We start from the raw sequence: 12,027 nt of genomic DNA, 5'->3' as shown, positions 1-12,027 counted from the left end.
ACAGCAGGCTGCAGGAAGCACAGCGGGAGACTGACGTTGTTAAAGGGAGAGCCCGATGAAAGAAATGGCTCCACTCTCAATCATTTCATAACGTTATTTACCTCTGCAATTATAAGTAACTAAGTAACGTTAATTACCACGGTGAAGTTAGTATTAAGTTGGATATTCGACGTTCATCAGCAACGTCTTATTAGTTTCACCCGCAGTAGACCGATGAACGGTTAATTAACACGCCAATCAGTCCTCGCATGTAACTGGCACAAATCACTGATTCCACACTGATCACTGACTTGCCGTCAATAAAATACTGTCACGTTTACACAAAACTAATTTCAATAACCTTCGTCATGCTCAATGGGTCATCATGATACATTTTTTTTACTGAATTGGGATCATGTAGCCACTGTTGCACACTCATTTTGATTGATAATATGTAAAAGCCTACACATATTTTAATGAGAAACAATACCTTATTATTGGATAGCTTCAATGTTATGTGACTCTTTATCTTTTAATTATTCCAGAAAATAGTACTACACAGCTCACATAGGACAGAGTTGATTTAGCCTCATCATTTTCCTCTCAAAGTACACCAGATTTATTGCTTTTTACTTTAGAAGGTACATTTTTCTTCCAGGGGGGCATGCCCCTGGGCCCCCTGGACTTTTTAAGGCCTTCATTTTAGATACATGAATTTAAGACTTTTAAGGATGCGCGGACACCCTGTCCTCACAAAGTGTGCTTGTGCTTTCAGGTTCCAGTTCATAGTTCCTAAGAAGTGGCAGAAGAACAGACCAGTATGTATCCACTTGGCTGGGACTGGAGACCACGTAAGGCTCTTGACCTTTTAACCTCAACATGCATTGCACTTTAAAGCGTATCTATGCAGCCCCTGTGTATAGACCCCTTACCTGTTTATCAACACGGCGGATGCGCGCGCTGCATAGTTGCAGAAAGAAAAATTGTTTGGCTGGTTGCCATGGTTACCCGTTTGGTTATATTGCAGTTGCGGTGTTTCTTTATAGGTCCATGGTGCTAAATAGCGATGTTGTCATCTTACTAAAAACAGTTTATCAGCGAGTGATAACATTGGTAATGCGGAAACATTAACACTATTGAACGAGATACGTCTTAATGACCCATACGCGTTGCCGGCAGTTGAGTAGATAAATGATGAGAAGAAATGGCCCCGACGACTTCAGTGGCCGGACTGCTGTTGGAGAGTGACAGTAAGGACCGGCAGACAGATAGACAGAGAGAGGCAGAGATGCCTTTATTTCATAATTTAGCTTTTTGATTTAAAAGTGATCATAACTAGCCGTGATCATCTGTTTTTAGACTGACTCCTGCTTTCGGGCCGTTGGGCTCACGAGCCGACCAGCTTATCAGACCAGCTGTTTGAGACGGAGATGAAAAGGAAAGTGAAACTTATGGTGGAGCAGTTAAATAGTTAAATGAATAAATAGTATAACCAAACACAATAATGTGTTGTGTTATCTGCTTTAGTAGCCTACAGTAGGCTAGCACATGTCGACCCCACTCGGTTTTCGTTTATTGATTTTTCCTAAATGGTATGATTTAGCCTACTTACCGGCTACACGTGTACACGTGCAAACCCCTACTGCCTAGTCAAACCATAGAGTCAAACACAAGGGAAGAGGACGGAGATGTACAACGTCTGGGTCATTGTAAATAAGCCTCCATTGCTTTCCATTGATATAGCCTCGTCTCCGGTCACTGTCCTTATTGTAAACATTTCACAACTCATTTATGTAATTATACAGCGGTGCATTTGGGCATTTACTAGCTTTATCACCATTCAAACAAAAAATAAACGGTTTGTGCATCCAACAGCACAACAAGACATGATTGTGGCTCGTGTCGCTCTTGTCTCTTTCTGCAACGGACATACGCAGTAGAGCGGGGAGTGACGCTGTGTGACGTAGACTGGTAAGGGGTCTATTAAACAGAAAAATTATGAACAAAATTACCTCAATATTGAAGTGTAATATTTCACATTGAAAACATTTTTATAACTTAATTTGTTACCATGGAAGTGATTATCTTCCTTGTTTGTTCAGAAAGGCATAGTTTGCTTGTAGAGACAGACCTCAGCCACAACGACTCAAAAAACGAATTCCCTGCTAGTAGTAATCAATACTGATCAGGGAAAATGTAAAGAATAGGATATCATTTGTTACAAATTAAAGCTGCATCAGCTGGTGTGATAATGTGAACCCTTAGAACCCTTTTGATGTTAACTTGATCCTATTTCTGTGTGTGTGTGTGTGTGTGTGTGTGTGTGTGTGTGTGTGTGTGTGTGTGTGTGTGTGTGTGTGTGTGTGTGTGTGTGTGTGTGTGTGTGTGTGTAGTTTTTCTGGCGTCGGCGGACCCTGATGGCTAGGCCAATGATCAAAGAGGCAGGAATGGCATCCCTGCTTCTGGAGAATCCTTATTATATCCTTGTATTGTCTTTTTTACATTTGCTTCCTGTTTATTCTGCAATACTTAAGGTTATATTGAGACATTTTAAGTTATTTTTAAATTTGGATTTAGAGAAAATAATTAAAATAGAAAAGGTACCATTATTCTTGGAAACAATGACATGCAATTTGAAAAAAACTAAAAACATAAATCACAAATAATTGTATTTTCTTAATTTGATAGTTTGTAACTTGAGCAAGTCAGATTAATGGTCAAATGCCAAATGTTAGGTTCCTGCTGCAGAATCAAAAGGTTAGAAAAGAGGCTGTGAGGCTCAGGACTGATGTGTCCCTGTCATGTGATGTCTTCTATAGCAGACTGCTGTCATCTGCATGCCATTAAATCAAATAGACAGTTGGAGTAGAATGGCACTGTATACAATGGCACATCTCAATAGGAAGAATCTGATCCACACTGTCTCCTCGCCACCAACAAAGAGGTAATGCCTGGAAACAGAGAGAGAGAGAGACATAAGCCCCTTTTACACAGCCAGTGAAAGCTGGGAAAATGCCGGCTGTATAAATGCTACTGTTGCGGAACGGGGGAAGAAAGGCGCAACAGATTATTCCAAAGCTAGGCTAAACTAAGCTGGGCTGTGTCCGGATCGCCGCCGCTATTCCTATTATCCAGCAGCCTGAGTTTATCTCAACACATTAAAATATAAATTGGCACACTGACGTGCCAGAATGCCGGCTTTGCTTGGTTCTGTGTAAATAACACAGAACCAAGCAGAGCCGGTATATTGGCGCACTGTCGTTCCGTCAATATGCCGCAATCTCTGTAAAAGTGGCTATAGTCAAACTAAATGTTAAAGAAATGCATGGATAATATCAGTTGCTAATGTTACTGTCAGCACTAGTCAGCCTAATGTACTCAGGTGCAGACAACCAAGACTAAGGCCATCCCTCTGGCTGTGACTATGTTCTATTTAAAGGTAAGGCCAAATACATGAGTTTTAGGTTTAGATTTAAACACCTCCACAGACTCAGATTGGCTGACGTCTGCTGGGAGATTGTTCCATTAAAAAGGAGCTTTGTGCGAGAAGGCTCTGCTGCCAGCAGCCTGTTGAACTCTGGGGACAGGCAGGAACCTTGCATTCATACAGTATCTCACAAAAGTGAGTACACCCCTCACATTTCTTCAAATATTTAATTATATCTTTTCATGGGACAACACTGAAGAAATGACACTTTGATACAATGTAAAGTAGTCAGTGTACAGCTTGTGTACACTGACTACACAAGGCAGTGTTAATTTACTGTCACCTCAAAATAACTCTACACACAGCCATTAATGTCTAAACTGATGGCAACAAAAGTGAGTATACCCCTAAGTGAAAATGTCCAAATTTGGCCCAAACTGTCAATATTTTGTGTGGCCATCATTACTTTGCAGCACTGCCTTAACCCTCTTGGGCATGGAGTTCACCAGAGCTTCACAGGTTGCCACTGGAATCCTCTTCCACTCATTCATGACAACAACTCCGAGCTGGTGGATATTAGAAACCTTGCGCTCCTCCACCTTCTGTTTGAGGATGCCCCAAAGATGCTCAATAGGGTTTAGGTCTGGACACATGATTGACCAGTCCATCACCTTTACCCTCAGCTTCTGTAGCAAGGCAGTGGTTGTCTTAGAGTTGTGTTTGGGGTCGTTATCATGTTGCAATACTGCCCTGCGGCCCAGTTTAAATATATCACAGTACATGTTGGCATTCAATGAACTGTAGTTCCCCAGTGCTGTCAGCACTCATGCAGCGCCAAACCATGAAACTCCCACCACCATGCTTGACTGTGGGAAAGACACACTTGTCTTTGTATTGCTCACCTGGTTGCTACCACACACGCTTGACACCATCTGAACCAAATAAGTTTATGTTGGTCTGATCAGACCACAGAGATGGTTCCAATGATCCATGTCCTTAGTCTGCTTGTCTTCAGCAAACTGTTTGCAGGCTTTCTTGTGGATCATCTTTAGAAGAGTTTCCTTCTAGGACGACAGCCATGCAGACCAATTTGATGCAGTGTGCGGCGTATGGTCTGAGCACTGACAGGCTGACCCCCCACCCCTTCAAGCCCTGCAGCAATGCTGGCAGTATTCATAGGTCTATTTTCCAAAGCTAACCTATGGATATGACGCTGAGCATGTGCACTCAGCCTTCGTAAACTGGGCCGCAGGGCAGTATTGCAACATGATAACGACCCCAAACACACCTCCAAGGCGACCACTGCCTTGCTATAGAAGCTGAGGGTGAAGGTCATGGACTGGCCAAGCATGTCTCCAGAACTAAACCCTATTGAGCATCTTTGCGGCGTCCTCAAACTGAAGGTGGAGGAGGGTAAGGTCTCTAATATCCACCTAATATCCTGTGTTGTTGTCATGAATGACTGGAAAAGGATTCCAGTGGCAAGCTGTGAAGCTCTGGTGAACTCAATGCCCAAGAGGGTTAAGGCAGTGCTGGAAAATAATGGTGGCCACACAAAATATTGACTCTTTTGTCCCTATTTGGACATTTTCACTTAGGCGTGTACTCACTTTTGTTGCCAGCAGTTTAGACGTTAATGGCTGCGTGTCAAGTTATTTTGAGGGGACAGTAAATTTATTTATACAAGCTGTACATTGACGACTTTACATTGTATCAAAGTGTCGTTCCTTCATTGTTGTCCCATGAAAAGATGTAATGAAATATTTTAAGAAATGTGTGGGGTGTAATCCCTTTTGTGAGATACTGTAGAGCATAGTGCCGGGGATGGGGCAGAAGGTTCAATCAGACTTCAAACATCTGTTTTGGCTAACATCGTACTTCCATTTTCTGGCCCCATGTTTGTGTCTTCTCATTATCTGATGTTTTCTTTTTCCTTGACTGACCTTTTACATGGTTATCGTAAACCCAAAGATCAACTGTAAGTTACCTCCCTTTCACACACAAATGACACAACTGCTTCTTCTTTTAATAGCAGACTGGAATAGATTAAAGCTAGCCTTTCGATTTAAAAAATTATAGGTGCGCCGAGATCGTTTTCCGGCATTTGGCAGTACCACGGCGACCACTGCAATACCATGGCTTGAGCCGTTCAGTAAACGGTAATGCCAGTCCAGAAGTGGTATTCTGCGACCGGCACGCCCCGCCTCCCCCCTATAATTTCACGACAGGTATTGCCTTTACGGCAGAGGCAGGTAAAGCTAAATATAGTTGGTCTTTATTCACACTATATAACAACATAACGCCGTAAATAAATTGATTTATTCATGTCTCTGGTCCTTTCCGTTGTAAGGATATATGCGATCTGTTTGTTGTTGCTTTTGAAATGACAGATGCTTTATAAAACAGTCGGACTTGCTCCGGTCACGGTAGTTAGCATAGCCTCATAGCAGGTCGATAACAGAGAATTAGCCCTGACTACAGAGGCAGGTTGCTATATATAGCAGGGGGTGACACTTTTGTCAAGTGCTCGCTTAGCTCAGCCGGTAGGGAGAACATTTTTGAAACAGTAGACCGGAGTTCGCGTCCCGCCCTGACTGTTTCTTTTAATTTTTCGACTAGGCATTTAGAAATGTTTCACTATATTTTATCAAAGTAGGCCTACAGCTTCCTATCGTTTAACACTGATTCAGTGTCATAAACCTTTTTGTATTATTCGTGTGCCACTGTCACCTGCCATTTATACTAATAATAGTACCTTACAAAGCATAAAATTGTCATAAAATCATTAAAAACCTCCATGCGTCTTGACTCTAAAGATTCAGAATATTACAATGGTTTACTGATTTGCAAACTAATATGTGAATAAGGGAGTACTGGCACTCCCCCCCCATGTCACATCCCATTAAACGTATTGGTCTATAAGACGAGCATTCGTTTGGGGGCTTGTTTGGTTTTAATATGAGGGTTATTAGGGCTAGTCTTAATGAATCTGGGAGGGTCCCTAAAGTTAAAGATTCTTTATACATGTCAAGAAGTGGTTTCACAAGTTGCTTTTGAAATATTTTGTAGAATTCTATTGGTAACCCGTCTGGTGCTTTACCACTGTTAAAGGGACTCTTACCGATCCTGCAATTGAGAATTACAGCACTATCATACCATCCCGCCTCCCTCCAATGCCGCCCCCACCCCCCCCCCATTCCCATCCCCATCCCCGGTGTTTTATTTTGTTGTTGTTGAAGAAACTTTATTTACACAAGCAGACTTACAACCTACGTGCCTCCGCGCACGCACGTGAATTATATTGTAGCGGAGGAAACTGGTGGCTGTACCGGTACCGCGCTGATCTGCTTGGATCACTGGTTTCACTTCAGAGGTGTTGGCCAGAACACCACTTATGGCCAAAGGCGTCAGATTATAAGCATGAGACTAGGAGAGGAGGAGTAGGGTTTTATCCGCTCTTTATTTTCCTTCTTTCACAGGCACAGCCGCATATATATCGCGGGAAAAGAACAAAGGCTTACACTCCGCTCGTGAGGAGATCGTTAGAACAGCTGTTGCGACCCGCGAATCGCAGCCGTTAATAACATGCAAACTATATTATAACAGCGATCAGGACTGCATGTACATACTCACGCACGGGTAATTCACATTTAAACTCAGATAAACACGTTTCCATGTGGAATGATCGCTTACTGCGGCATCTTGCACGCTCACACATCTGACCGAGGGAGAAGAGAAAGGAAACTTACTAAACAGGCTCTCTGGCCGACTGACGTCACGGCCCTAACTGACAGCTATCCACACTGAACAAAACACATCTTAACACACTGTAAGAAATAACAACACTGCAACTTATGAACGTCGGGGTCTTTTCTACAATGGTCGCTACTCGTTACTGTCTGCCGTGGAATCAAAACAAACCGCCTAGTTGAGAATGCGCAATACAGAAGCAGACGGCAAACAGACAGGTCTGTCGGCCAATCAAATCGTTCGGTCCGAATAATATCATTGGTTGAAGTTTTCACAAAATATAATGGGATTGAAATCATTGTTTGTTTTTACTCCTGGTGGGTCTGTCTTGCATTTTAGAGTGTCATTACCTTATTAATACCATTTTAACCTAATCCAAAAAAAGTGTAAAAATGCAACAAAGGTAAGGGTCGCTTTAATGTTCCATAGCTTCATAAAGTTCCTCTGTGGTTAATGGGCTATCTAATATAGTTTTTTCATCATCTGATATCTTCCTAAATGTAAATTGGTCAAGGAATGCATTCTGCTCTGCTCCATTATCTGTTTGTTCTGATTTGTACAACATTTAATAGAAGTCCCTGAAATTATTATTTACGTCTAACGGGTCTGTGGTCAGATTGCCAGATGTTTAACAAAAGATGGATCTTGTAAAAAAATACACCTGTAATCTCAATCTCGAGCAATGTTTGAATCTACCTAGATGAATCTCCATAGAGACTATTGCATGGTCGCTAATTAAAATACTATTGTACCATAATTTTTTAACATTAGGCGATAGCTCCATGGAAATCAAAAAGTAGTCGATTTGTGAGTGAGTTTTATATGTGCTTGAGTAACAAGAGTATTGTTTATCATTAGGGTTTTGTGTTCTCCATATTTCAATATATCTTAGATCTTTCATATTGTTCGTCAACTTTTATGACCTATAAATGTTGTTATAATGATTTATAGTTAGTTTTTTTATACCCCGGCCATTCCAACTTATTACTTTTATATCCCAACTACTTTGTCGCGCGCTGTCCATTATTTTCAATCTTGACAACTAGCAACGTTGTGATGTTGTTCGATCCTACTAGGGATGGGCATTTTAAGAAATTTCATTGATCGATCATCGGGAAAATTAAAATTAACGATCAATTATCGATTAATCGTTATCTTTTTACATATTAAAAAATGCCAACAGAACATCCAAAATACAGCGTTTTTACCATAGACTGTGTACAAGAGGTTTTTACTCAATTACTTCTTTATTCCAAGATCTTCTAGGCCAGGGGTGTCCAAACTACGGCCCGCGGGCCAACTGCAGCCCGCGGCCCGCTTTTTATTGGCCTGCGGCCGATTTTAAAAATATAATGTAATATGGCCCTTTGGGGAAAAAAAAAAAAAAACATTTTTTTTTTTTTTTTTTTTGCTTTTCTTAGTTAACCCACTAGTGCAGGGGTGTCAAACACTGATTGATTGGCCCGTGGCACATTTTAAAAATATAATGTAATGGCGCTTTTAATTTTTAAATAATTTAAAAGCACTCATTATATTACAGAGGAATATGTCCCATAAAAGAAAAAGAGCACCAAGCCCATCCCAGAGGACCCTGCATAATATTTTATTTTAAATTAATATTATTATGGAAAATCTATGTGTCCTTCTCCAATAGCTTCTAATTCATCTGACACAGTGTCTCCATTTTTTTTTCATACAAAATTCTTCAGATTTAGCCTCTTAATTTCCCTCTCAAAGTGCACCAGATTCATGCATTTCACTTTAAAAACTTTAAAAAATCTCCCGGGGGGGCGTACCCCCAGACCCCCCTAGGAGGGTCGGGACCTCGGCTGGATACTATTTTCACCCTGCTGGACATTGGACGCAAAGGCAGAAAACACTGGGTGTATCATTGGCATATAAACAAGAGGGGGAATGTGTCTGTTTAATGTACAAGGAAAGTGTTGCCGTGAAGAAGGATTACAACTTACGAAGACACTATGAAACTAAACATCAGAGCAGCTACATGTCCTGTTAAATGTGTTATTTTTGCAAAGTGGCCCGGCCCTTCGTAGATTTTTCTGTATGTGGCCCTCAGTGAAAAAAGTTTGGACACCCCTGTTCTAGGCAAACAACAATCTATTAAGACAAGGCAACTTTACTAAATAAAATAATAATAAAATGCGGCGCTGGTTATAGCCCAAGGCTATTAGCCAACAATGAGCCAATGCTACGATACCTTTAAAGTTTAAACACATATGCGCCTCCAAAGATGCTGCCAAGGACTGCATAAGGACACAGCACGTTTCTCTGAGTGGTAAAGGACCTAACGTTACTTCATCTAATAAACAAAATGTGCAAATTAGTTCCCTGATGAAGGCGAAGTAGGAAAGCATAGACGCTAAAGTTAGCCGCTAATGCTAGCCGCGCTAACGTGACACGTTAAACAGGGTCGGATGTAGGCTTCAATGTACAAGTGGTACATAATTCGGTTTGTTTAAGTGTTTCACAATGCTTAATGAACTTAGGTTGCGTTCCGAATCGCATACTTTCTACTATATAGTATGTAGGAAAAAAATGTAGGATGTCCCGATTCTTGTGGCCAGATTTAGGATGGTTAGAAGTACCCGGATGTCCTACTTCATGCGGCCAAGATTGTTAGTGTTGAAAAGTGCATCCTATTTGGGCGATTCTGACCCACAATCCAGTGCGCACGTGAAGTGACGTAACATCGACGAAGCCTCCATATGAAAACAAACGGGGATGCGACGGATATAAAAGCAAGAGGCAAGATCAAGGCGCAATGTTATGATGAAATAAGAGAGAAAAGTATGTCCCAATAGTATGCCTACTGCATCCTAACTAGATTATTTTTATCGTCAGATGTAGTATGTAGAATAGAAAAAAGAAAGAGTATGTGATTCGGAACGCAACCTGAAGGCTGTTACATACTCCGCGAGAAGAAAGAACAAAGTTCTCGGTGACAGAGCTGCGAGAAGTTCTTTCTGGTCTGACATTACATACTTCACGAGAACTCAACTGCCGAACTCCTCACCGCGGCGCATTGTTACCATGGTAATTTACTCAGAAGCGCCAGCTGATTTCACTTCGCTTTCCTCATTGACTTCAGACTGACCAATCACACAATAGTTCTCGGACAAGCTGCGAGAAGAAAGTTCGGCCCGGGTGATGTGTCGAGAACAAGCTGCAAGAACAGCTAAACAAGAGCTGAGAGAAGAAAATTACGTCATTTTCTTCTCGCAGCTCTGTCACCAAGAACTTTGTTCTTTCTTCTCGCGGAGTATGTAACAGCCTTTAGTTATTTTTGGTTCTAAAGCTGTCCGATGCCAAACTTCGCCTTGACTTCTTCCTGTTTATGTTTGACATCTACGGGAGCTCGCAGGCTGCTGCCTGAGCCTGTTCTGTTGTCTCCTACTACTAGTTAAGTATCTACCCCTGCTGGTAGGATGTTTAATTGCTGCCCATACTGCCTGCCACATAGTGAAAGTCATTGTTGTGCTGCGGGACTCACACTGCGCAACACAACGGCTATATGATCGATAACAATTTCACGTGATCGACAATATTCTTAACGATCGATGATTGATTAATCGATTAATTATGCCCATCCCTAGATCCTACAAAACAAAAAGAAAAGTAAAGAAATGGATGCAAATGTATTACATAGAAACATGAACCGATAACCCCCCCCCCATCCCCAGACACACACAAACAATAGGCCTAAGCCTCAGCATTTCATCTACTGAAATGCATTCCCTTCCCCTTCTGTTGAAACTGTGAGGAACATTGATCCACTGCATATTGAGGAGCAACTAATCAACTAACCGGACTTAGGCAACAAAACAGTGTGCCCGTCCAACGTTCACTTTCAACGTTAGAGTAGTTTCACCCTTTTAAAACATAACATTAGGTTATATAAACCAACCCTGGCCTATACAATAACAATCATATTCAGTAGGCCTATTTTAATTAACCACAGCTGCTATGTAGCTTCAACAGAAGGATTCTGCTTATCAAAATAGCTGTTTCGGCTGGAGTCCAGTGATTATGGCCGTAAGAGCGGCCGCTCTCTGCCGCACATTATATACATATCTGAATCACGCACATACCTGTAGAAATAATACTTGTTGTTGGATGCTTTTTGTAAAATGTTTGAGCCTCCTGCGGTGTCGCAAAGTGATGAATCCTTCCATTATGAAGCTGTCGGAGCTTGCAGGGGTTGTGCTGGAACCCGCGGAGAGCATCGATGTCAACAAACACCTTCGTAACAGAGTTAAATCCACAGCGGGTCCAGACAGTCTCCGCAGTGAGATCCTGCATGAACCTGATTTTGGCCCCGTCATGAACGATGTCTTGCCGTCCTCATTCCCGATAGACAAACTCCTCTTGAAAGTTGTGGAAGCGGATGAGAATCGCTCTGTTTTGGTTGGGCTTCCCCAATGCTAGAGTCCGGTGTACCCGCTCCAAGGTGAATGTTCGGTCGATGGTTAACCATCCGGGCAACCTGCTGCTGATGAAGTCGGAGTGTGACAGTCGGCTTTTGGCTTCCTCGCGTAGCCCCAAGAGCCGTATGTTCTTTCTCCTGCCCTGGCTTTCCAAGTCATCAATTTTGGATTCAAGGTAGGCGTTTCTTTTTGTGGCGGCGTCTAGTTTGACTTCAGTCTTTTCCAGTGTTTTTTTTGCCTTGTGCGTGCGGCTTTCAGCCTCCTCAATACGTGTTGTATTGGAGGAAACTTCCCGTTTTATTTCTGTTACATTGCACTCCAATTCACCCAACAAGTTTGCCAGGCTGGTCAGGCGGGTGTCAATATCGTCTAACTTTGTTCCAAAGTCTGCCCGAAGTGATTTCAGCTCGCTTAAAGGTCACATAT

At 42.0% G+C, this 12,027-nt stretch overlaps 1 protein-coding gene across 2 annotated transcripts in view; it reads left to right on the top strand.

Moving 5' to 3' along the window:
• The window catches only part of abhd18 (abhydrolase domain containing 18), a 110,471-nt gene that overhangs the window by 49,103 nt on the left and 49,341 nt on the right, over nucleotides 1-12,027 (top strand). For both annotated transcript variants that reach the window (XM_080035120.1, XM_080035121.1), the window contains 3 exons: nucleotides 755-830; nucleotides 2,373-2,459; nucleotides 5,359-5,384. In XM_080035120.1, the coding sequence (XP_079891246.1) occupies nucleotides 755-830; nucleotides 2,373-2,459; nucleotides 5,359-5,384 (189 nt within the window). The remainder of the gene's footprint in view (nucleotides 1-754; nucleotides 831-2,372; nucleotides 2,460-5,358; nucleotides 5,385-12,027) is intronic.

Source organism: Ammodytes marinus (genome assembly GCF_949987685.1).
Source record: "Ammodytes marinus genome assembly, chromosome: 10".
In the NCBI taxonomy this organism is placed as follows: Eukaryota; Metazoa; Chordata; class Actinopteri; order Uranoscopiformes; family Ammodytidae; genus Ammodytes; species Ammodytes marinus.
This window is presented reverse-complemented; position numbering and strand designations above follow the sequence as displayed.